The sequence below is a fragment of the Grampus griseus genome, assembly GCF_964374135.1.
Source record: "Grampus griseus genome assembly, chromosome: 8".
NCBI classification, from domain to species: domain Eukaryota; kingdom Metazoa; phylum Chordata; class Mammalia; order Artiodactyla; family Delphinidae; genus Grampus; species Grampus griseus.
Window position 1 is genome coordinate 102,767,359 of NC_139002.1, and position 26,326 is coordinate 102,793,684.

The following is a 26,326-nucleotide window of genomic DNA, read 5'->3' on the forward strand; positions in this document are numbered from 1 at the left end:
CTTATTTTTAAATGCAAATTCCTGGGCCCACAGGGGAACGGCATTTTCACCAGCACTCCAATGGTTTCTGATCCTGGCTAAGGTTTGAAACACCAACACGGCAACACTTCCTTTCCCAGGTCAGAAACCAGGGGCCGGAGAGAGGAGGTCACTGCTCAAGGTTATGGCCCACGGGTCCAGGCCTTCCCCTGTGATGGTGTTTGCACGAACCTAGGCAGGAAGCACGGTTCTTTCCATGTAACATTTGGCCTGGGATAGTTTTGGAGGGGCTGCTCCCATTCAGCCCCTCTCTCCTGGCCTCCTGGGCTTTAGTTTGGGCTGGTTCTCTCCCCACCTCTCTATTTGCTATTTTAAAATTCACAACGAGTTCCTGCCCGAGAGGCAGCGGCCCGGGCTTTGAAATCCAGACCCAGAATCCGGACTCCCGGCTTCCTGGCTGGGCGCCATCTTGGCTGGGTTCCCCAAGCACTCTGGGGAGCTTCCGGGAAGTTTAGGGTCCAGACACCTACCCACACCTCACCCACACTTCCAGCGCTCTTCACACGTCTCTCCGGAACTGACTCAGCCAATTCTTCTTGCACCTGGGAGGCCCTAATTCTGACCTAAAATCTGAATTCCAGCCTTTAGCTGGGATTTAGAACATGACAAGCTAGAGACCAAACAGCAGCTAGCCAGGGGCCTCGGAGAGAGCACAGGCTGTGGTGTCTGGTTCGAATCCTGATTATGCTGTGTGACTTTGGGCAAGCTGCCTGCCCTCTCTGAGCCTCAGTTTCCTTGTCTAGGGGAATCAGTACTGTTTCTCTCCTGGGCTGCTATGAGGAGGGAATGAGAGAGTGCAGGCAGCGTGGTCAGCATGGAGCTGAGCACACAGCAAGCCCTTGGTGCCAGGAGCAGCTGTTACTAAGAGGCATAGCGCAGGGTGGGGCCCTGGGGCAGGGGCTCCCCGCCTCCTCACACCAAGCTGGACTGGCATCAGACACTGGGTCGGGGGGGGGGTGACTTTACTCACTTCCCCAGTCTGCTCAGCTCCAGGGCCCACGAGGGCCTTCTAAGGGATGCCAGGAAATTGTAGCCTTGGTTTCCAACCTGGGGGAGCTTACAATCTAATAAAGGCAACTTGGAACCTTGAAATGGAAATTTCCTGAAATAGCGCGTCTGTGAGCTGGTCTCCCCATGCTGCCTGGTAGGAGGCACACGGTAAGGAGGGACAGAGCCCAGGCCTGGGCCCTCCTGCCAGCTCCGCGCGCCCACGCCCACCTCCCCCGGCCTCCCTGCAGCCTCAGGGTGGTGGAGCCCCGCTTGAGAGGGCCCTGCTTATCCTCACTTCTGTGCTTTAGCAAAATGAACTGATTGGTCCAGGATGGGTGAAAGTTCGGCCAACAGTTTCCTGATTAGAAGGAGGGCATGTAGAGGGTTCTGAAAGTTCAGACTGAAGGATGCTATCAGGTGGCCCATGGGGAGCTGCTGAGGCCTTTCTGAGTAGCTGAGCCTGCCTTTCTCCCCCAGGATTCCTTGCTGGGATTTAACTTTAACCGTGGCAACGAGGCCACGGCCCGGTTGATGTTTCTTCCGCAGCTGTAATTCAGTAACATCACGACATAGTGTCTTTTTTTTTTTTTTTAAGCTTCTTGACCTTTTATTCTTGGTGTTGGAGAACAGGGTGCCCCAGATGCCCCAGTGAGTCTTATCTCCTCTCCAGAGCCGTGGAGCGTCTGAGCGGCCATTCCTAGAAGTTGGGCGGGGAGGGGTTTCTTCAGAGTATATTGGGCATCTCGGGACACACTTGACTAGCTGCCGGACAGCTGCCCCACCCCCACGGGGCCGAGTGGTGAGCGGAAGCAGAAGGTCTGGAGATCCTGCGCTTGCTAGTGGTTCTGGGCAGCAGGCTGGTTACTCACCAGCTCCCTGACCCCCAGGAGACCTGCTCTAGGTGCCGGCATCTCTGTCCATGGTGTTCACTGAGCTCCTGCAGCAGGCTGGGGGTGCGGGCTTCTTCCAGGCCCTGCAGGTCCTCACCTTCTTCCTCCCGTCTGTCTGGGTGCCCATCCAATTAGTTGTGGAGAACTTTTCAGCTGCTGTCCTAGGCCACTGCTGCTGTGCCCACATGCTGGACAATGGCTCTGAGGCCCCCGGAAACCTCACCCCCGAGGCCCTCCTGGCCGTCTCCATTCCACTGAGCCCCAACCAGGAGCCCCACCAGTGTCTGCGCTTCTGCCAACCACAGTGGCAGCTCCTGGACCCCCAACGCCACGGCCACCAACTGGAGCGAGGCTGCCACGGAGCCACGCGTGGACGGCTGGGTCTACGACCGCAGCACGTTTACCTCCACCATCGTGACCGAGGTGAGGGCCTCCCCCCGACCCGCCCCAGCCAACTCCACCACTTCCTTCCTTCCCAGCCTCCCAATGACTGGGAAGATTAGATAGACTGCATCACCGCTGTTGAATGATATGCCACTCCCTCAACACGTAAGTACTGATCACTTGGGATGGCCTGGACTCTGATCTAAGGCTAAGGTTGCAGGATGGACAGGGAGGTTTCTAGGAGCTTACACTCTGCTGGAGAATTCAGAATTAGTCAGCATTTAAACCAGTAATAACAGCAGAACAAGTCCATACCTCGTGCCCTTTAAGTGGCAGCCACCGTTCTGATGCTTTCCCTGTCATCACAATTTCACAACAACCTCTTGAGGTGGGTTTTATTATCGACCCCGTTTAATAAGTGACAAAACCGAAGCCCAGAGAGGTTAAGTGATTTGCCCCAGGACACACAGCTAAAGCACACTCGAATCTGATTCAACCCGGGCAGCCAGGCACCAGAACTTCTCCATCACTTTCTGTCCTGCCTTGAGTCTCAAGGCCCCTGCGTCATAGGTGAGCACAAAGGAGACAGCAGCTCCTGCTAGTAGCGGAGGGAGAGGCAGGCAGGGAAGGGCTCTCCGAAGAGGTGACATTTAAGATGAGACTTGGATTATAAGAGAAGGAATCAGGGACTTACTTAGTGGCACAGGGGTTAAGAATCCACCTGCCAATGCAAGGGACCCGGGTTCCAGCCCTGGTCCAGGAAGATCCCACATGCCTCGGAGCAAGTAAGCCTGTGAGCCACAACTACTGAGCCCACGCACCAAAACTACTGAAGCCCGAGCGCCTAGAGCCCGTGCTCCGCAAGAAGAGAAGCCACCGCAATGAGAAGCCCACGCACCGCAACGAAGAGTAGCCCCCGCTCGCCGCAACTAGAGAAGTTCCGTGCACAGCAACGAAGACCCAACACAGCCAATAAATAAATAAATAAATAACTTTTTAAAAGACAGGGAAGGAATCAGTCACAGGAAGTTCGGGAGGAAGCTTAGTTGGGACAGAGGTCCAAGTAGGAGCTTGTCTGGGTGTTGAAAGAGCAGAACCTGGCACAGAGGGTGAGGGGTCCGGCGATGGCCGGGGCGTGTGGGGAAGGGGCCTGGATTTTGTTTAAGTGCAAAGGAAAGTCATTGGAGGCTTTGGGACTAGGAGGTGCTGTGATCTGATCTGCATTTTCAAGAGGTGACTTTGCAGGGTGAAGAATGTCCTGTGGGGTGGGGGCTCCTCCTGCAGCGGTTCAGGCAGGAGAGGCAGAGACGGAGAGGGAGCCGTGGGCGGAGCGTCCAGGCCTCGGTGAAAGGAAGAGAGGCGGAGATGAAGAGGGAACCGTGGGCGGAGCGGCCAGGCCTCAGTGAAGGGAAGAGAGGCGGAGATGGAGAGGGAGCCGTGGGCGGAGCGGCCAGGCCTCGGTGAAGGGAAGGGCTGACCTGGGGGGAGAGGTGATGGGGCCAATGTTCAGGCGATGTCTGTCTGGTCCACGTCAGGCAGCAGGAAAATCACGGTGACACGTGCTTAGCCATCAGTGCTCAACTTCATGCCCTGTAAGAGAAGCATCCGTACAGCCCCATTTCTGGAGGAGACGGGCTCTGCCAGGTGCAGGAACGCCCCCAGGGGCACCAGCCTGTCGGTCATCAGCTGACTCAGAATTCGAGCCTGTGGTTTAACTGCCACCCACCACTGTCCACTCGGAGCGGCCGTCACGCCATCAGACCCAGAGCCGTGTCACATGCGCCACGCTGTGGGCTGCCAGTGGGAGGCTGAGCCCTGCTGCCCGCACCCCCCCTTCCACCTGGGTCGCCTGGCCTTAGGAATCTGGGGAACCCATGCAGGGTGGCCGGATCCCCTCTGGGGGTCCTGGACCTTCCTCTGCCACCCTGGCCCTGCTATTCCATACCCCCTGAGCCAGGCTGATGCACCCCCCTTCTCTTCCAGCGGGACCTGGTGTGTGACCACCAGGGCCTGAAGCCCCTAGGCCGGTCCGTCTACCTGGCGGGGGGCCATGGCGGGTGGAGCACCTGGGGCCTCCTCTCCCACCAGTGAGTATCTCTCCCCTTCCCAGCTCCTTCAACAGAGTGAGCATTGTGGGGACAGAGGTAAAGAAATGTCCAGTGAGCGTTCGCGTTTCCTAAGAGAGGGCCTCCCCTGGTCTGGGGTCTGCGTCCCAGGTTCCCAGGGAGCCAAGAACCCAATGTCTGAACCTCAACGCCAGGTTGAGCTGAGAAATTGCCCTGAACACTGGCTCTCATCTTCAGCTATTGCACCAAACTTTATTGAGCACCTACTGTGTGCCAAGCACTGCACAGCCCCTGCCCTCAGGGAGCTGATGGTCTTCTGGGCATAGACAGACCCCTCTTTCTTTTAACTCCAAGTGCATGAAATGTAACGAAATAGAAATACTCCTCTCCTCCCCCATCATCCCCCCCTCCACTGCCCCCCAGCACACCCCTCCTGAGGTGGAGCATCAGAACGCTGTCCGGGACCTGCTCTCCGTCCGCGGTCCCCTCCTGCGTGGGGCGCCGCTGTCCAGTGCTGAAAACGCCCACGTTGCACCCCCTCAGCTTGTAAACCCAACTGCAGACTTGGACGCACCTCACACTTACAGCGGTCAATGCTGAGCCGCTGACTCTCCACCCCCAGCGCAGCCCCCTCCGCACCAGACTCCATCCTGGAAAACAGCCCCGCGGGGAGCCAGCCCTGTGCTCCCTCCCTCACCGCCCACACTCATCCTCCAGGGCACAGCCCCAGCCCAACGCCCCACGCCCCCTGTCCCCCGCCCAAGCCACCGCGCTCTCTGGCCCTGCTACGGCCTCCTCTGGGGTCTCCTGCCTCTACTGGGCCTTCCGTTCTGCTGCAGAGCTCAGAGTGACTTTGCAAAGGCTTATATGTGGATCTGGTCGCTGCCCAGCCTGAGGTCCTCTGGGCTCCCACACCAAGGACAGTCCCCACGCACCCCAACACCCCTGCTCAGCACTTGGCCTCTCCCCCTGAGCCACGCCGGTCCCTCCTGGGGCACCGCTGCTCCCGTCCAGCCCACAGAACCCACTGAAGCCGGGGGCCGAGCCTCGCCTAGAGGTTTCTGCCCACGGCTGCTTCGTGCCCAGCACGCAGGCCTCAGCTCCAGGCCACTCCTCAGAGGCCTTTCCGGCTTCAGGCACAAAGGTCCCACTGTCCTGCCCACGCACCCCATCACAGCTCCCGGCTCTCTCTGCCGGTGCCCAGCTTTCGTGAGCTCGTTTACTGTGTGTGTCCCCAGGAGAACGTAGCTCCAAGGAGGCAGGGGCCTTGGGGCTGTATCCTCAGTGCCCAGCATATAGCACACAATCATAATACGCTGGATGCATGAATGGTTCCAGACTCTGGGCAGTGCAGGCTCTGGGGCTAATGTGTCCCAGCTTCTTAGAAGGCAGGTTTGTTGCTTCTCTAGGCTTCCTCCTGTGAGTGGGGACCCTGCCACCTACCCACGGGGTTGTGATGATTGAGTTCATCACATGCAGAGCTTGGGCCGGGCCAGCACTGTGGTCGTTCTTTGTGGGCCTTATGTTATCCTGAGCGTAGCGGGGAGTCTGAACAGCGAGGCAGGAGGTGGTCCAGTTTGCACTTTCAGAGGACTGGCCGCCATGCCTCCACTTAGCCGTCCCCAGGGGCCACCCACACCTGGAGCCAAATCGCAATCAGTCTGAGGGTCACCTGGTGAGCCTGGGGTCAGCGCCAGGTGTCAGCCTCCAGACCTCACCCCGGATCTGGGGCGCGTGTCCCTGCTTCTGGGCGCTGCTCAGACAGGCAAGGCCAAGGTTCGCCCACATCTCTCCAGTCTGACTGACAAATACTTCAGCTAAATGCAGGCAGTGGCTCGGGCTAAGCTGACCTCACTGGGGCTGAGGGCCCTCCGGTCACAGGCATGGGGGAGCCGCCTGGGTCACCCAAGGCCATGTGCGCTTAGCCTCCTGCCAGGCTCCTCCCTTGTTCAGCGTGTCCTCGTGAATCCCTGCATTTTACAGATGGAGAAACTGTGGCCCAGAGAGCAAGGCGGCTGCCATTTTTATAACAAATGCACTCTGTACGTGGTCCTAGGAGATCCGAGAAGGAGGTGCTGCCTGCACTGGCAGGTGCTCCGGCAGGTGCCCCAGCCTCCTTCGGCCCTCCGGCGGCAAGTCCCTGCCTCTATGCCAAGTCCTCAGGGCCCCTCTCCAGGCCCCCACTGTGCTTGTCTCCCGAAATAGTTTGGGCGGAAGCCTGTTCTGAGCTGGCGCTGCCTGCAGGTGACGTGGCCAGCATCAGCCCCATCGTTGCCTCCAATCTCCTTGTCTACGATTTTTGAGCACTTTGGGATTGTCTGGCATCATCCTGACCTCGACAACGCTCAGTGGATCCCTTGATCACCTGCCCCAGCCCTGTCGGGGAGGGGAGGCGGGGGCTCAAGGCCACTGCACGTGGCCCTCACCTGCTCATCTGCACCGCCTTTCAGTGGTGGAGTGGACCACGACCCGCACGAGGGCCGTCACCGTGACGATCCTGAGATGCACCTACAGCATCGGCCAGACGGCCATGGGCAGCCTGGCCTTTGCCCTGTGGGACCGGCGAGCCCTCTAGCTGGTCTTGTTGGTGCCCTTCTTGGTCATCTTCCTGATATCCTGGTCAGTGCAGCTGGGGCCTTTTCCCTTGGGGAGAACATCACTGAACGGGAGGGGGACCCGGGGTGAGAGGGGCCCTACCACTCTGGCTGGCCACGGCTCCCAAGGTGCCATGACCATGGAAGAGAATGATGTGAGCAGACCCCACTGGGGAGAGACATCCTGGGGGCTCAGAGTTCGGGGTGGGCATTTCAGCCAGGGGTCCGTGGTTCCCTCCAGCCCACTGACCTCCGAGACCATGGAAGAGAATGATGTGAGCAGACCCCACTGGGGAGAGACATCCTGGGGGCTCAGAGTTCGGGGTGGGCATTTCAGCCAGGGGTCCGTGGTTCCCTCCAGCCCACTGACCTCCGGGCCTGAGGCTGGGGGCTCCGTTCTTCCCTCACATTGACAACCAGCCCCCCACACCCACCAGCTTCACTCCCTCACATCACTTGCCCAGCCTGCGGACCTCCAAGTCAGGCATTGGATGTGGAAAGATATTATCATTATTATTTTCAGTGCTGCGAAAATCCCTGAGGTCTGGAAATACCTGCTTGGGTGGGGACTAGAAGAAGAGATACAGGGAAGTAAACACAAATTCCTGTCCTCATAAGTTCTCTTGTGCCCGGGGGCCAGAGTTGAGCAGGTCTGCTGTGGGGTGTAGAGAAGACTGAGCACTCATTCATTCATTCTCAGATATTTATTGCACTCCTGCTCTGTGCCAGACTTGGCTTTAGGCACTGGGGACCCATCAGCAAATAAAAGAGATCATAGATCAAAAGTCACCGACTACATGGAGGTTTATGGTTTCAACAGGACCAGGAAGAAAGGAGGAAGACCATCCCCTAGTTACACTGATGAAGCCGCCCTAGTCACACTGATTGGGTGCATCCAGGTGCTGTTGGTAACACCAGATGTATACCCACACTCCTTCTAATGAGCAAGATGATGTTATTACTGCCACTTCCAGATGAGGGGCTGAGGCCCAGAGAGGGCCAGTGACTTGCTGCGTGCCAGAGGCAAGATTTGAATCCAGGCAGGCTGACTCTTGTAAACGCCTCGTCAATCTGCCTCCAGAAGTTTTTCTTAGCTTCCCTGCAAACAGGGCTGAGCTCCTGCGGGCTGGGAAAACCCTGACCCTTTCAAAAGGGAGATGCTTCTCCCTGCCCATCTGCCCCTGAGGCTGGGAAGAAGCCTACTACTTTCATAAAACCACTTGATTCTGGTTGGGGATGTTTTAAAGGTGTGTGTTTTTTTTAAATGCAGCATGATGCAAGCTTTCTACCATAGAAATGACCCCAGAATCACCCCATGTCCAGGCAGCCTGTGCGCTGGCTGAATGTGGGGCTTGGGCGGGCAGGCTCCTGGCAGCAGGGAAGCCAGATGGGGTGCCAGGGAGTGGGGGCTGGTGAAGAGGGCGGCCAGGCATTGGGACTCATCTTTATTCTGAGACCATCAGGGACTCCCCAGCCTGGCATTAGTGGTGCAGAGGGAGAAGCGGCTGCCTTCTCCCCACTCCTGTTGCAGCTGGCAGGTCTGCTGCCCACCACCCCCTCCCCACATGACCTGGGGGCAGTGCCCAATCTACACGAAGAAAACAAAGACCCAGCCAAGCACCCGCTTCTTTAACCAGTGGCTGCTGGAATCCGCCCGACGGCTGATTATGGTGGGCAAAACAGATCGAGCGCTTCAGGAACTCAAAAAGGGGACCAAGATAAATGGCCACAAGGAAGCCAAAAAGACACTGACTATAGAGGTGAGATGCTATTTGTGATACAGTGTGGGACATGACCCAGGGAAGGACATCCACGAATGTCTTATCACTATCACCAGCATCACCCCAATCTGCTCCAGCACCACCTCCATCAACACACCCACACCATCAAAACACCATCGATGTCACCGTCACTGTTGTCGCTTTTGCCATCTCTATCATCACCATCACCATAATCATCAACACCATTATCACCATAACATCACCATCAACCCCACCATCATCACCACCACCATCACCATCACTACCATCACCACCACTATTATCACCTCCATCACCACCATTACCACCACCATCACCACCTCCATCACCACCACCACCATCATCACCTCCATCACCACCACCACCATCACCACCTCCGTCACCACCATCACCACCACCATCACCACCTCCATCACCACCACCACCATCATCACCTCCATCACCACCACCACCATCACCACCTCCATCACCACCACCACCATCACCACCTCCATCACCACCTCCATCACCACCACCACCATCACCACCACCACCACCACCTCCATCACCACCACCACCATCACCACCACCATTATCATCACCATCATCACCACCATTATCACCACAACCATAATCATCATCACCATCATCACCACCATTATCACCACAACCATCACCATCATCACCTCCATCACCATCACCATCACCATTATCACCACCATCACGACCACCACCATCACCACCACCACCATCACTACCACCACCATCACCACCTCCATCACCACCACCACCATCACCACCACCATTATCATCACCATCATCACCACCATTATCACCATAATCATCATCACCATCATCACCACCATTATCACCATAATCATCATCACCATCATCACCACCATTATCACCACAACCATCACCATCATCACCTCCATCACCATCACCATCACCATTATCACCACCATTACCATGTCCACTACACCCACAATCACCACCACTGTCATCATTTCTACACAAACACCACTACCATCATTACCACCACCAATCATAATAATACCACTAATACCAACACCATCATCAACAGCATTACAACTCTGCATAGACCCCCCATCACTATTACCACCATCACCACCACCATCACCTCCACCGGCACACCATACAATTGACTTCACCATTACTATCACCATCACTACCAACACCATCATTAACATCACCATCAACATCTCTGCAAAGCATCACCAACACCACCATTACTATCACCACCACCTTCACCACCATCACTGCCGTCCTCATCACCACCATCCCCAACTCCACCACAGCCACCATCAACACCACCAATAACAACAATACAACCATTATCAACAATAGCACACCCACATCTCCATCTCTATTATTCATCACCTTAATCCACATGTACTGCTCATTTACCTCACGGGGCTTCTCAGCATATTTGGGGAAACAGGATGTGCTTATCTGAAGGTACCTATTTCAAGGAAGTAGGTGTGGGAGGATGTGCAGACAGAGGCTAGAGGACACAGAGCTCCCTGGGGGCAGAAGGATCAGGGAAAGCTTCCAAGAGGAGGTGAGCTAGAGCTGACCGGGACTGAGCGGAGCACAGGGCAGGCCAGGCCCGGGGTGCAGGCAGAGACCGGATGGGTACTTGGGAGGATCCAATGGCTGGAGGGGGCGTGCACTGATGCCAGCCAAGAGGAGTGAAGAGGGATGGTAGGGCTTTGCGGGGTAACTGTCAAAACCTTCCTGCAGCCTGCAGCTCAGAGACTAGAGCTGGGACACAAGACCTGCTCCTTGGTTCTGAGTAGGGCGACTGGGTCTGCAGAAGATAGCTCAGCTAGGGGCCAGAGAGAACCCTTTCTGCCCTCAGGCCATCCGCTCCCCCAGGGCTCTCCAGTCTCCAGAGACCAAGGCCAGGCTCTCCCTACCACTCTGCCCATCCGGACACCATTTCCGGCACGGTGGTGGGGCAGGGCCATGGCCCCAACGTTCACTGCCCCCGTCATCCCTGGAGGTACTGATGTCCAGCATGGAGGAGGACGTAGCCTCCGCGAAGTCCCGCCGGTCAGGGCTGGACCTGTTCCGTATAATCGCGCTCCTCTGGAGAAGCTGCAGACTGTTGGTAGCGAGGTATGCCATCCTGAGCATCCCTCCCGGGGCTAAGGAGGGCGGGGTGTCCAGTGGGGAAACAGCCCCTGCAGGCCTCATGGGGTACATTTCTGGCCAGAACAGGCAGCCTAGCAGGTCGGGGAGACAGAGTACGTACAGATGTGATCGGGAGGCCAGCTTGTGCAGGAAGTCAGCTAGACGGCAGGGCTGGGCTGTGGTCCTGGGCAGGGTGCCAGGGTCAGGCTGAAGCCCAGGGCAGAGGCAGAGCCAGGTCCTCAGAGCCAAGGGACCAGCAACAGCTGGAAAGGATCACTGGGACTCACTCACCCTGACAGCTGGACTCCTAGAGGGTGGCAGATAAGTTCATTTATACCCCACTTTACAGATGGGGAAAGAGAGGCTGGGAGAGGCAAGAAACTTGCCCAAGATGACAGAGCAGGCGTTTGAACCCAGGCTGAGCTACCTCCTCGTCCTGCTCTCTGACCCTCCAGCCCCACGTTGAGCGTGGACTCCCCGTCCCGCCCCAGGAGGCCCCACCTCCCAGGGGTACCTGGGACCAGGCAAAGGCTCCTTAAGACAAATTCAGTTTAAGTGACTTCCAGAAGAGTGGATGGAAAAGTGAGGGTCAGGTTTGATTGGGCCTTGATCTTGAAATAAAACTCAAAATTAGGAAAACATCTATTTTATGCCGTATATAAGCACATATGGGTTATAATGGCAAATACGTGCTACACCTCAGACAGAGAATGCTTCTCTCTCTCTCTATTTTTTTGCTTAAGTTTTTTTTTTTTCCCCCCCTGATAAATTAGGAGTGCCCAGGGCCACTGAATGTCCAGCGCCATTCTTTTCAAAAACCATCAAGGCTTCCTCAATTCTCCCAGGGGCCACTCTGCACTCTTGTTATTCAAATCACAGGCTGTGAAGCGGCCACCCTCGTGGGTTTTCTTATTTCTGTTAACCCAGTTGGTACCGGCTAGGGCTCTCGATACCTATGGGTCAGCCGCTTTCAGCTCCAGCCTGGCCCTTGTCAAGTCACTTTCACAAACTTCAGGAAGCTCTGCGTTTCTGCAGGAATCGCAGCTTTTCTCTACCGTTGTTGGCCTGGTGGCGCCAGATGTCTCCTGAGGACGGCAGTCAGGTGCTGCTGAAGGGGAGGGCTGCGAGAAGCAGGGATGGGGACAGACTGGAAAAGTGGTGGAGGATAATTTCCCACCATGGCCACTTGTGGAGCCAGATTCAATCTCCAAGGTGTAGAAATTCAGCTACTGTAAGTTCAGCTACTCAGGAGCCTGTGTCAGGGGGTCCCCTGGGAAGCCGACTTTGAGATGGAGGTCCATGAGCAGGCAGTTCACAGAGGGGGCTCTAGGGATCACCTCTCATGGAAGCAGAGAGGGGCCAGGGAGGGCAGGAAGCAGCAGGGGCAGGGGAGAAGTCGTGGTGATGCCGTCACAGCCAGGCCCCAGCCTGGGGACCTGGGAGCTGGGGTGACCCTTCTGAGTCATCTCTCTGGACCGTGTAGACCAGCCATGGGATGCTCTCCCCAGCTCGGGGGCAGAACTCCCAGGGCACTGAAGGGGGAAGGCCAGCATCCTCCACTGAGACCCCATTCTATTATCAATCCCATGTTTCAAGACAAAGAAACGCGTCCAGAGAGGGCCAGGCAGAGACTTGCCCAGGTCCATGGCTAGTAGAGTGGGATCCAGATCATGGTTCCCGGCCACGACTGGGAACAGGAAACAAAGCCAGAGGGTGCTAGAGCCTGGCGAAGGGGCAGGTCAGCGTGACCCACTGCCCCATCTGCCCAGACAGGGTCATGTTTTCCTGCTGGTTGGCGGAGAGGGAGCCTAAGAGGCAACGTCCAGCCCACCATGGCCGACACCCAAGGCCCACACGTGGAATGGATGGGGCCACCGCCCTCCCCACCCTTTCCTGGGACAACCTGACCCCGCGGAGGTGCATCCTGCCCTCACCAGGCTGCCCGGGGCTCGGGGCTGGTGGTGCCCTCCCGGTGCAGCCCCGGCGTAGATAATGGTGCAGGGACCTGACTTCTGATTCGCCCCACAGCTTGTCCCTCACCCTCTCCTACTATGGGCTAGTCCTCCTCCTGCAGAACCTGGGGAGCAGCGTCTTCTTCCTCCAGGTCCTCTTTGGAGCCACGGACTTCCGGGGCCGGATCACCACCACGCTCCAACTCAGGTTCTTTGGCCGCCACACAACCCTGCCCGGCTCCCTGGCTGTGGCTGGCCTCGCCATCCTGGCCAAAATGCTGGTCCCACAAGGTGCAGCCAGGGCAGCGGGAGGGAAGGCTGAGGGGCTGCCGGCCCGGGCGCCTGCTGGCCTGTCCACTGCACCGCGCCACCACCAGCCTTTTCCCCTCCCCCGGCCCCGAGGATGGGCAGGGGCCACTGCGCCCTGGCTCTGCCCAAGGCCATTATTGCCACAGCCCAACCAGCCCCCCACCCATTTTCCTGGGGAAACTGAGGCTCAGAGAGACGAAGCCAGGTGCCCAAGATCCCTCATTAGCAAGTGACAAAGCCAGGCCTGGACCAGACTTCAAGCCAGAGGCCAAGTCTGCAGGGGGAAGAAGGGTCTGGGAGGCTGAGAGGGGCTCCAAGTGAGGCAGGAGAGGCACCAGGCCGAGGGTATTTCTTCTTGTTAACTAAGCGAGAGGGGAGACTTCCCTGGTGGTCCAGTGGTTAGGACTCTGCACTTCCACTGCCGGGGACCCAGGTTTGATCCCTGGTTGGGGAGCTAAGATTCCCACATGACCAACAAAAAAAGCAGCAAAAGGGGGCTTCCCTGGTGGCTCAGTGGTTAAGAATCCCCCCACCAATGCAGGGGACACGGGTTCGAGCCCTCGTCCAGGAAGATCTCACATGCCGCGGAGCAACTAAGCCGCGCGCCACAACTACTGAAGCCCATGCGCCTAGAGCCCGTGCTCCACAACAAGAGAAGCCACCGCAATGAGAAGCCTGCATGCCGCAACTAGAGAAAGCCCGTGCGCAGCAACGAAGACCCAACACAGCCAAAAAATAAATAAATAAATAAATTTATATTTAAGAAATTAAAAACCTCATACTGCAGATACTATAAAATGTGGGTGCATTAATGACACAAAAAAATCTGTATTAAAAAAAAAAGAAGCAGCAAGAGGCAGAGCACTGGGGAAGCTGGGATGGGCCCTGGTCTCACTCTCCTTTCTGGCTGAGGCTGTGAGGCCCCAGAAACCCTCTCCGTGTCTCATTTTATTGCGCAAGGTGGGTGACTGGGGGAGGGGCAGGGACAGGTGTCCCGTGGTGACAGCAAAGCCAGGAGGGAGGCAAGAGAGGACCAGCCGCTGGGAGGGGCGGGGTGAGGATGGAGAACCAGTCGGGAGCCCAAACTCTGAGTGAGATGCAGCGCTCTGAGAAAAACTCCAAAGACGAGCACTTGAGAATTTATGACTCTTCCCAACCACGTGCGGGAAGGGAAGTGAGGCCCAGGCCCACCATTGGCTTGCGACCTGCACCCTGGCTTCCCAGCTAAGGCTCCCTGTGGAAGCACGGGCCCCACAGGCAGACTGAGGGGTGGTGGGAAGGCGTGGTGGGAAGGCTTCTGGGTAGCTGGGCACCCCAGGGCCCCTGCTGTGGGCCTGGGCCTGGCATGACCCTCTCCTTTGAGAGAAGAAGCACCCTCAGGGCCCAAGGAGCCCTGGCACTGTCACCCCTCGAGTGCCACCCGCAGCTGCCCCCAGGCTCACCCACCCCAGACCTGGCTGGGTTCTTGCCCTGCACCCCACCCCCAGCCCACCCACCAGGATGTCATCCTGCACTGCATCACCACCTGGCCCCGGGCAGCCTGGCACCGGGTCACACTGCCCGGGACCTGCTTTCAGTCCAAAGCAGCCTTGTGGGAGAACCCAGTCACTCTGCTCCAGGCTCCTGGGGACCCTCCCGAGCAGACCCCACCCTCACCCCTTCCTCTGCCTAGATCTGCAGACCCTGCATGTGATCTTGGCTGTGCTGGGAAAGGGATGTTTTGGCATCAGCTTAACCTGCATCATGGTCTACAAGCCGGAACTCTTCCCAACTTCACTGTGGTAGGCTGGGCTGCCGGCTGGGCCCAGGAGGGGCCGCCAGGCCTGGGGCGGGCGAGAAAGGGACTCCCCTGCGAGGGCCCATGGCGGGGGTAGAGAGAGGGGCTGGGCACCCAGGGACACACAGCAGAGGGAGAGGGGGACCCAGCGCCGATATGGAACCGAGCAGACGCCCTGGAGTCCTTCCCCCTAAGGCACCTGCTCAGCCAGGGCCTCCGCAAACAGCCTCTCCCCAGGAGTCCAGGCTCGGAGGCAGCCCCACGGAGAGCCCTCGGGAGGCCTCTGGACTGGAAACCGCTTCGAGCCACACAGCTCTCTGCTCAGGTGAAATCTTATAAGAGCCCTGGTGAGGAGACCAAGAGCTACCCGGGGTAGTGGGGACTCTGCTTGCCTCCCACTGTCCCCTCCCTGCCCCAAGAGAGCCCCAGGTTACCTCCTCGGAACCCAGTGGTCTAGAGTTAGGCCCCCCCTGCATTGGACAGTTGGGTAGACTGAGGCTTAGGGTGGCCAAGGATTTAGTTGAGGAGCAGGGCTGGACCCCAGCCCCCAGAGGCCTGGCCCAGCCTCACCCACGGTGCTCACTCACTCACTTGTCCACTCTTTCTTTTTTTTTTGACACACATTTATTGATTTTGTTGACTGGGAGCTCCGTGGCCTAGCGGAGACAAGCCTCCAAATTACCTGAGACCAGGGAGAATAGGGTGGGCCCTAGAGAGTTCCCGTGAAGAACTCTGGATGTTCCCAGGAGGCAGAGACCCTTTGGATGGGAAAATCTAGGTGGGCTCAATGGAGGAGGTGGGGTTGGAAGAGCCCTTGAGGAGGGCGACTCCAGCAGCCCAGCTTTCCCTCCCCTGGCCCAGCCAAGTGGCCCCTCTGAAGTGGCAGTTGTGACAGGGTCCCAGCCCTCCTCTCTACCCACAGGATGACAGCAGAAGTCTTCCTGCATTCAGCAGGTCAGCGGGGGTCCCCCTCCTACGGTGTCATCCCCATCGTTTCCCACCTCTTTGTCCTCTTCCTCCTGGAGACCTGGGGACTTCCACTCCCTGACACCATCCAGGCCCTGGAGAGACAGTGAGTGACCCATGGCCACCCTGGGAGTGATGCAGCTGTGTGGGGCTGCAGATACGGTGGCAGGTCCACCACAGCCCGGAGACAGGAGAGCGCAAGGGTCAGAGACGTCCCGGGCAGAGAGGTCAGGAACAGGGCCAGGCTGGTCATCATGACGACACCCGCAGCTCGGGCTTGTTCAGTGCCCAGAGCATTCCCGACACCATGCTCAGGGCAGCATGTTTCTGAAACCGTTTAATCTTTACAACAACCCTGCTAGGAAGATACTACTGCTCTCCCTGTTTACAAGAGGCTCAGAGAGATGAAGTGACTTATTTGAGGCCTCACGGGTAGAAGGTGATTGTACCTTAGACAGAAAAATGTACTGGTCAAGAGCCCGGCTCTGCAACCAGACTGCCCAAGATTGAATCCCTGCCTACGCAGGCAAGCGTCTTCCCTCTCTCATCAAACTGACACAAGAAGAAAAAGAGATCCTCAACAGTTCTCCTTAAGGCTTCCTGCAAAGGAGCCCAGGCCCAGACAGATTATCAGGTGTCTTCCCTCGGGCCCTCCAGGAAAAAAGCCATGCTATTCTCATGTATGTTCTTTGAGAGAATAGGAATGAAGGAATGCTCCTCGACTTTCTTTTATAGCCAGAATCACCTCTAAGTTTCCACTTCCTCATTGGTAAAACAGGTGTTGAAAAAAAACAGTGTAGCTCAAAGAGTTGTATTTGGGTTTAAGTGAGTAATTATATGAGAGCACGAAGGACAGTGCCTGGCCCACAGCACGTGCTCCGTAAGTGTGGCTGCTGTGTCTCGGGCGAGAGGGTTCGTAGGCAGCCCTCCTTGCTAAACAAGAGCCAGGATCGTGATCATAGTAATGATAACAGTGGGGGCTTAGTGAGCCCTTATTGTTTTAATACAGCATCTGATTTGACCCATGCAACAAGCACACAAGGTGCTGTTCTGTCCAATTTCACTGTCAAGGAAATGGAGACACAGAGAGGTTATGCAAGTTGCCTAAAGACACCCAGCTAAGAGACAGGAAAGCTAAGACTTAATTTACTCTTTCACTTAATTCATTTTTGTTGTGTATCTACTACATGTCAGGGACTGTCCCATGCTTTGGGTAACAGCCGTAAATAAAACCCTCATCTCATAGAGCTTACATTCCCATAAGACTTGACCCCCGTTTCTGCCCTCCAAGCCTCAGAGCTGTAGCCATCACGGCACACAACTGCTTTCCCTTTTCATTATTCTAGGAGGACAGCAGCAGTCAGGGGCAGCCAGGAGAGGTGGTCATTACAGAAACCACCTGGTTCTAGAAATTCTGCCTGCGGGAGCCCCTTGGGCCAAAGATCCCTCTGGTGGGAATTGCCTCTTCTGTGATCAGAGGGTGGAAGCAATTTGGGCAGCCTTGAGGGTTTGGTGTGTCTGAGCTGGCAGCACAGCTGTGTGCTGAGGCTGAAGGCCACATCACCACTCACTTCTGCTCCCCCTGCCCCTCCAGACTCCACCCACCTCAGCATCGCAGGACGCCCCCGGCAGACAGACACGCCCAGCCTGGCTGCCCCCAGGTCCACTTGGTTAACACAGTGGTTCTCTCCCTTCCCTGCCAGGATTCGTCTTCACACCTTCACTCAGCCACCCACTTCTTCTCACTTCTCAGAACATGGTGCTGCAGGTTTCTCACCTTCCAGCTTCCAGGGTGGATCGTAGGGCAGGGTCCAGACAGACCTGAGCTCCAGTCTTTCCTCTGCCACTCACAGAGTCTTCATCAGTACAATGGGACTCATGGAATCTACCTCCCAGGGTGGGTGACAAGGTAAGCAGATCTTAGCACAGACCAGATTCCAACAAGTAGAAGCTGCTACCAGAGCTGCCAGGAACAGGCAACCAGGTGTGCCTTGCCCCCGGGCACCAGCAGACGAGGCACATGGAGCTGAAACCCAGCCCAGGCTGCACCAACTCAGCCACTTACCCTAATAGAGGCTGGATTCATCCCAAGCAAGGGGCTGTTTTAGTCACTTCCTGTTTACCCCCATTGGTGAGGGAGGCCTCCTGCCCTGTGGTTATGTGGCTTTAGGGAAGGCCCAACCTAACACTGCACAGATAAGACGGACAGCAGTTTACTAATCACGTAAACTCACAGCCAAGGGAGGTCGACACTGTGTTCCACGCAGGCTCACATGGGTTGCACTCAGGAGAAGAGAGAACCACCAAAGGCTGTGGGAGGTGGGCTTCGTGGTATCGAGAAGGTGGCAGGGGGACCCCTGGTTCCACAGGACCGTGTGATTGGCTTGCTTGAATCATTCCACAGGTTGGCAGGGAGCCGACCCCCACCTCTCAGGGATGACAGGAACTGTGCTGGCCCCCCCCAACCCCCATGAGAATTGTTGTTGGCTGGGGGACCTTACCCACAGGAGCAGAGTGGGGAAGGGGACCTGCAGATAAACCACAGAGACCCTCCCGGTTTCACTAGATGTCAAGGCAGCACAGACTATTAGGCCTTAATTTTAGGCCTTATGCTTCAGGGCCACCCTTCTGTGTGTCTATCTTGAGGGGTCACCTTTTCCTAATTCATGCAGACCCTCCCTATACAAGCAACAGCCCAGGCTGTTAAAACGAGGGGATCATTGAGGCTGATCACCTATTTTAAAGGTAAGGAAACTAAAGCCCAGAGAGGTGAAGTGACATGCTCAGAGTCACACCGCCTAACCCTGCCTGACTCCCAGTCCAGGCCTCTTTCCCGAACACCCGGCTCCCCGCCCTCACCTGTACCCCTCTGTGCTCTGATATCTGCAGCACTGTCACAAAGTTACACCCTTCCCTGGAGATCCAGATGCTTTAGACAACTCCCCACTCTCCTTGGACAACTCAGAGAAACCTCAAACCCCAGTTCCCCATCCCATTTCCCCTCTTTCACATCTGATGCACACCAGACCAATCAAACCCAATTCAAATCAAATTCCCTGTGGCTCTGGTGGCTCACGGTAAAGATCATACCTCCCCCACCAACGAGCCCCTATGGGTCCCCAGCCTTACTTCACATGTAATAAATTTAAAAGGATTCAAATCACACAAAGTATGTCCTTGGATGGTCATGGAATTAAATTAGAAATCAGTAACAGAGGCATATCTAGAAAACCTGTTCAAACTGAAAAACATACTTCTAAATAACCATGGGTCAAAGAAGAAATCACAAAGGAAATTAGAAAATATTTTGAGCTGGATGAAAAAAAATTTAAATCATGTGTCAGAATTTGTGGTGTGAAGATAAAGCAGTGATTAGAGGAAATTTTATATAGTTCAGGGCTCACATTAGAAAGGAAGAAAGTGAGAGAGCAGACAGCAGAAGCAAGAAGAACTACAATTCTGCAGCCTGTGGAAGGAAAACCACATTCACAGAAAGATAGACAAGATGAAAAGGCAGAGGGCTATGTACCAGATGAAGGAACAAGTTAAAACCCCAGAAAAACAACTAAATGAAGGGGAGATAGGCAACCTTCCAGAAAAAGAATTCAGAATAATGATAATGAAGATGATCCAGGACCTCGGAAAAAGAATGGAGGCCAAGATCAAGAAGATGCAAGACATGTTTAACAAAGACCTAGAAGAATTAAAGAACAAACAAACAGAGATGAACAATACAATAACTGAAATAAAAAATACATTAGAAGGAATCAATAGTAGAATAACTGAGGCAGAAGAACGGATAAGTGACCTGGAAGACAGAATGGTGGAATTCACTGCCACAGAAGAAAATAAAGCAAAAAGAATGATGAGAAATGAAGATGGCCTAAGAGACCTCTGGGAAAACATTAAACACAACAACATTCACATTATAGGGGTCCAAAAAGGAGAAGAGAGAGAGAAAGGACCTGAGAAAACATTTCAAGAGATTATAGTCGAAAATTCCCTAACATGGGAAAGGAAATAGCCTCCCAAATCCAGGAAGTGCAGAGAGTCCCAGGCAGGATAAACTCAAGGAGAAAAATGCTGAGACACATAGTACTCAAACTGACAAAAATTAAAGACAAAGAAAAATTATTGAAAGCAGCAAGGGGAAAATGACAAATAACATACAAGGGAACTTCCATAAGGTTAACAGCTGTTTTCTCAACAGAAACTCTACAAGCTAGAAAGGAGTGGTACGATATACTTTAAGTGATGAAAAGGGAGAAGCTACAACCAAGATTACTCTACCCAGCAAGGATCTCATTCAGATTTGACAGAGAAATCAAAAGCTTTACAGACAAGCAAAAGCTAAGAGAATTCAGCACCACCAAACCAGCTCTACAACAAATGCTAAAGGAACTTCTCTAAGTGGGAAACACAAGAGAAGAAAAGGACCTACAAAAACAAACCCGTAACAATTAAGAAAATGGTAATAGGAACATACATATCGATAATTACCTTAAACGTGAATGGGTTAAATGCTCCAACCAAAAGACACAGGCTCGCTGAATGGTTACAAAAAAAAGACCCATATATATGCTGTCTACAAGAGACCCACTTCAGACCTAGGGACACATACAGACTGAAAGTGAGGGGATGGAAAAAGATATTCCATGCAAATGAAAATCAAAAGAAAGCTGGAGTAGCAATACTCATATCAGATAAAATAGACTTTAAAATAAAGAATGTTACAAGAGACAAGGAAGGACACTACATAATGATCAAGGGATCAATCCAAGAAGAAGTTATAACAATTGTAAATATATATGCACCCAACACAGGAGCACCGCAATACAAATGGCAACTGCTAACAGCTATAAAAGAGGAAATCGACAGTAACACAATAATAGTGGGGGACTTTAACACCTCACTTACACCAGTGGACAGATCATCCAGGCAGAAAATTAATAAGAAAATACAAGCTTTAGGGATTCCCTGGTGGCGCAGTGGTTGAGAGTCTGCCTGCCAATGCAGGGGACACTGGTTCGTGCCCCGGTCCGGGAAGATCCCACATGCCACGGAGTGGCTGGGCCCGTGAGCCATGGCCGCTGAACCTGCGCATCCGGAGCCTGTGCTCCGCAACGGGAGAGGCCACAACAGTGAGAGGCCCGCGTAACGCAAAAAAAAAAAAAAAAGAAGAAAATACAAGCTTTAAATGACACAATAGACCAGATAGATTTAATTGATATTTATAGGACATTCCATCCCCAAACAGCAGATTACACTTTCTTCTCAAGTGCACATGGAACATTCTCCAGGATAAATCACATCTTGGGTCACAAATCATGTCTTGGTAAATTTAAGAAAACTGAAATCACAGCAAGCCTCTTTTCCGACCACAATGCTATGAGATTAGAAATCAATTACGGGGAAAAAAACTTAAAAAGCACAAACACATGGAGGCTAAACAATGCATTACTAAATAACCAAGAGATCACTGAAGCAATCAAAGAAGAAATAAAAAAATACCTAGAGACAAATGACAACGAAAACATGATGATCCAAAACCTATAGGATGCAGCAAAAACAGTTCTAAGAGGGAAGTTTATAGCTATACAAGCCTACCTCAAGAAACAAGAAAAAATCTCAAATAAGCAATCTAACCTTACACCTAAAGGAACTACAGAAAGGAGAACAAACAAAACCCAAAGTTAGCAGAAGCAAAGAAATCATAAAGATCAGAGTGGAAATAAATGAAATAGAAACAAAGAAAACAATAGCAAAGATCAATAAAACTAAAAGCTGATTCTTTGAGAAGATAAACAAAATTGATAAACCTTTATCCAGACTTATCAAGAAAAAGAGGGAGAGGACTCAAATCAATAAAATTAGAAATGAAAAAGGAGAAGTTAGAACAGAAATACAAAGTATCATAAGAGACCTCTACAAGCAACTCTATGCCAATAAAATGGACAACCTGGAAGAAATGGACAAATTCTTAGAAAGGTATAACCTTCCAAGACTGAACCAGGAAGAAATAGAAAATATGAACAGACCCATCACAAGTAATGAAATTGAAACGGTGATTAAAAATCTTCCAACAAATAAAAGTCCAGGACCAGATGGCTTCACAGGTGAATTCTATCAAACATTTAGCAACAAGCTAACACACATCCTTCTCAAACTCTTCCAAAAATTTGCAGAGGAAGAAACACTCCCAAACTCATTCTATGAGGCCACCATCACCCTGATACCAAAACCAGACAAAGATACTACAAAAAACAAAAATTACAGAATATAGATGCAAAAATCCTCAAAAAATACTATCAAACAGAATCCAACAACACATTAAAAGGATAATACACCATGATCAAGTGGGATTTATCCCAGGGATGCAAGGATTCTTTAATATATGCAAATCAATCAATGTGATACACCATATTAAAAAACTGAAGAATAAAAACCATATGATCATCTCAATAGATGCAGAAAAAGCTTTTGACAAAATTCAACACCCATTTATGATAAAAACTCTCCAGAAAGTGGCCATAGAGGGAACCTACCTCAACATAATAAAGGCCCTATACAACAAACCCACAGCAAACATCATTCTGAATGGTGAAAAACTGAAAGCATTTCCTCTAAGATCAGAAACAAGACAAGGATATCCACTCTCGCCACTATTATTCAACATAGTTTTGGAAGTCCTAGCCACAGCAATCATAGGAGAAAAAGAAATAAAAAGAATACAAATTGGAAAAGAAGAAGTAAAACTCTCACTGTTTGCAGATGACATGATACTATACATAGAGAATCCTAAGGATGCCACCAGAAATCTACTAGAGCTAATCAATGAATTTGGTAAAGTTGCAGGATATAAAATTAATGCACAGAAATCTCTTGCATTCCTATACACTAACAAAGAAAGATCAGAAAGAGAAATTAAGGAAACAATCCCATTCACCTTTGCAACAAAAAGAATACAATACCTAGGAATAAACCTACCTAAGGAGGTAAAAGACCTGTACTCAGAAAACTATAAGACACTGATTAAAGAAATCAATGATGATACAGATGGAGAGATATACCATGTTCTTGGATTGGAAGAAACAATATTGTGAAAATGACTACACTACCCAAAGCAATCTACAGATTCAATGCAATCCCTATCAAATTACCAGTGGCATTTTTTACAGAACTAGAGCAAAAAAATCTTAAAATTTGTATGGAGACACAAAAGACCCCCAGTAGCCAAAGCAGTGTTGAGGGAAAAAAACAGAGCTGGAGGAATCAGACTCCCTGACTTCAGACTATACTTCAAAGCTACAGTAATTAAGACAATATGGTACTGGCACAAAAACAGAAATATAGATCAATGGAACAGGAGAGAAAGCCCAGAGATAAACCCACACACATATGGTCAACTAATCTATGACAAAGGAGGCAAGGATATACAATGGAGAAAAGACAGTCTCTTCAATAAGTGGTGCTGGGAAAGCTGGACAGCTACATGTAAAAGAATGAAATTAGAACACTCCCCAACACCATACACAAAAATAAAGTAAAAATGGATTAGAGACCTAAATGTAAGACCAGACACTATAAAACTCTTAGAGGAAAACATAGGAAGAACACTCTTTGACATAAATCACAGCAAGATCTTTGATCCACCTCCTAGAGTAATGGAAATAAAAACAAAAATAAACAAGTGGGACCTAATGAAACTTAACAGCTTTTGAAAGCAAAGGAAACTACAAACAAGATGAAAAGACAACCCTCAGAATAGGAGAAAATATTTGCAAATGAATCAACCAATAAAGGATTAATCTCCAAAATATATAAACAGCTTATACAGCTCAATATTAAAAAAAACCAACAACCCAATCCCAAAATGGGCACAAGACCTAAATAGACATTTCTCCAAAGAAGACATACAGATGGCCAAGAAGAACATGAAAAGCTGCTCAACATCACTAATTTTTAGAGAAATGCAAATCAAAGCTACAATGAGGTATCACCTCACACCAGTTAGAATGGGCATCATCAGAAAATCTACAAACAACACATGCTGGAGAGGGTGTGGAGAAAAGGGAACCCTCTTGCACTGTTGGTGAGAATGGAAATTGATACAACCACTGTGGAGAACAGTATGGAGGTTCCTTAAAAAACTAAAAATAAAATTACCATATGACCCAGCAACCCCACTACTGGGCATATGCCCAGAGAAAACCATAATTCAAAAAGACACGTGCACCCCAATGTTCATTGCAGCACTATTCACAATAGTCAGATCATGGAAGCAACCTAAATGCCCATCGACAGACAAATGGATAAAGAAGTCGTGGTACATATATACAATGGAATATTACTCAGCCATAAAAAAGAACGAAGTTGGATCATTTGTAGAGACGTGGATGGATCTAGAGACTGTCACACAGAGTGAAGTAAGTCAGAAAGAGGAAAACAAATATCATATATTGACGCATATATGTGGAACCTAGAAAAGTGATACAGATGAACTGGTTTGCAAGGCAGAAATAGAGACACAGATGTAGAGAACAAACGTATGGACACCAAGGGGGTAAAGTGGCAGGGCGGGGGGCGAGTGGGGTGGGATGAACTGGGAGATTGGGATTGACTTATATACACTAATATGTATAAAATAGATAACTAATAAGAACCTGCTGTATAAAAATTAAATTAAATTAAATTTAAAAATTAAAAAAAAAGATTTTAAATAAAAAGAAAACAAGAATCTCGGGACTTTCCTGGTGGTGCAGTGGTTAAGAATCCACCTGCCATTGCAGGCGACACGGGTTCGAGCCCTGGTCCAGGAAGATCCCACATGCCGTGAAGCAACTAAGCCCATGCACCACAACTACTGAGCCTGCGCTCTAGAGCCCGTGCTCCGCAACAAGAGAAGCCACCACAATGAGAAGACCGTGCACTGCAACGAAGAGTAACCCCTGCTCGCCGCAACTAGAGAAAGCCCGCACGCAGCAACAAAGACCCAACACAGCCAAAAATAAAATAAAATTTAAAAATTAATTAATTAATTAAAAAAGAAAAGAGGAACAGAGCTGGACAACTTATGTTTGATATAATAGAATCAAGAATTCCGATAGAGCCATGCATAAATGATTAATTGATTCTCAGCCAAGGTGCCAAGTGAATTAAATCGGGAAAGGATAATCTTTTATGGCAAAGGATGCTGGAACAGTTGGATAGCCCTAGAAAAAAAGAGAAAAGAAAAAAGAAAAGAAAAGGAGAGAGAAAGAGGGAGGGGCAGGAAAGAAAGAGAGAGAAAGGAAGAAAGAAGGAGGGAGGAAGGGAGGAAAGAAGGGAGGAAGGAAGGAAAAGAAGAAAGGAGGGGAGAAGAAACTCAACCCTACTTCACACCGTATGCAAAAATGAACTTTAACTTTTTTTTAATTTGTTTATTGGCTGCATTGGGTCTTTGTTGCCGCGCGCGGGCTTTCTCTAGTCGCGGCGAGCAGGGGCTACTCTTCATTGTGGTGCGCGGGCTTCTCACTGCGGTGGCTTCTCTTGCTGTGGAGCATGGGCTCTAGACATGCCGGCTTCAGTAGTCGTGGCTCACGGGCTCTAGAGCGCAGGCTCAGTAGTTGTGGCGCAGGGCTTAGTTGTCCCGCGGCACATGGGATCTTCCCGGACCAGAGCTCAAACTTGGGTCTGCATTGGCAAGCGGATTGTTAAACACTGCGCCACCAGGGAAGTCCCCCAAAATTAACTTTAAATGTATCATAGACCTAAACATAAGAGTTAAAATTATAACACTTTTAGAAGTTTAGAAAACAGGAGAAAATCTTAGCCACCTTGGGCTTGGCAAAGATATCTTCAATAGAACACAAAAAATGAGCGATAGAAGAAAAAAATGATATATTGGATTTCATAAAACAGAACTTCTGCTTTCCAAAGAGACTGTTACAAAAATAAAAAGGCAAGCCACAAACTTTGGAGAAGACATTTGAAAAATCTATATTTGACAGAGGACTTCTATCTAGAAAAGATAGAGAACACTTACAACTCAACAATAAAAAAAAGATCATCCAATTTTAAAACAGGGCAAAAGGTTTGAACAGATGCTTCACCAAAGAGGAACTAGGGAAGACAAATAAGCATATGAAAAAATGCTCTACACCATTAGGAAGATGCAAATGAAAACCGCCGCAAAATGCCACCACACTCCCAAGAAGGGCAAAAATGTAAAAGACCAAGCGTTGGTGAGAATGGAGAACAGCACGGCAGCTTCTTAAAAACTTACACCTATGACAGCCACGTGACCCAGACACTCCGCTGTTTTTATTTACCAACAGCAATGGGAGGATTCGCCCCCTCGACGGCACGCGCTTGAGTGTTCACAGCAGCTTCATTTGCAACTCCCCAAATCTGGAAACGACCCGAATGTCAGTCAGCAGGTGAACAGGTAACAAAATTTGCTATATCTATACAATGAAATACAA

The 26,326-nt window shown here is 51.6% G+C and overlaps 1 protein-coding gene across 1 annotated transcript; it reads left to right on the forward strand.

The window, feature by feature from the left end:
• Window positions 1-1,948: 1,948 nt before the first annotated feature.
• On the forward strand, window positions 1,949-15,973 carry LOC309826163 (solute carrier family 22 member 11-like; the record flags this gene model as incomplete). Its single annotated transcript, XM_082660125.1, is given in 11 exon segments — window positions 1,949-2,239; window positions 2,241-2,342; window positions 4,287-4,386; window positions 4,389-4,390; window positions 6,575-6,613; window positions 6,744-6,931; window positions 8,495-8,723; window positions 10,729-10,844; window positions 12,888-13,102; window positions 14,793-14,901; window positions 15,820-15,973. Coding segments are annotated over 11 exon segments (1,545 nt in total).
• Window positions 15,974-26,326: the final 10,353 nt, after the last annotated feature.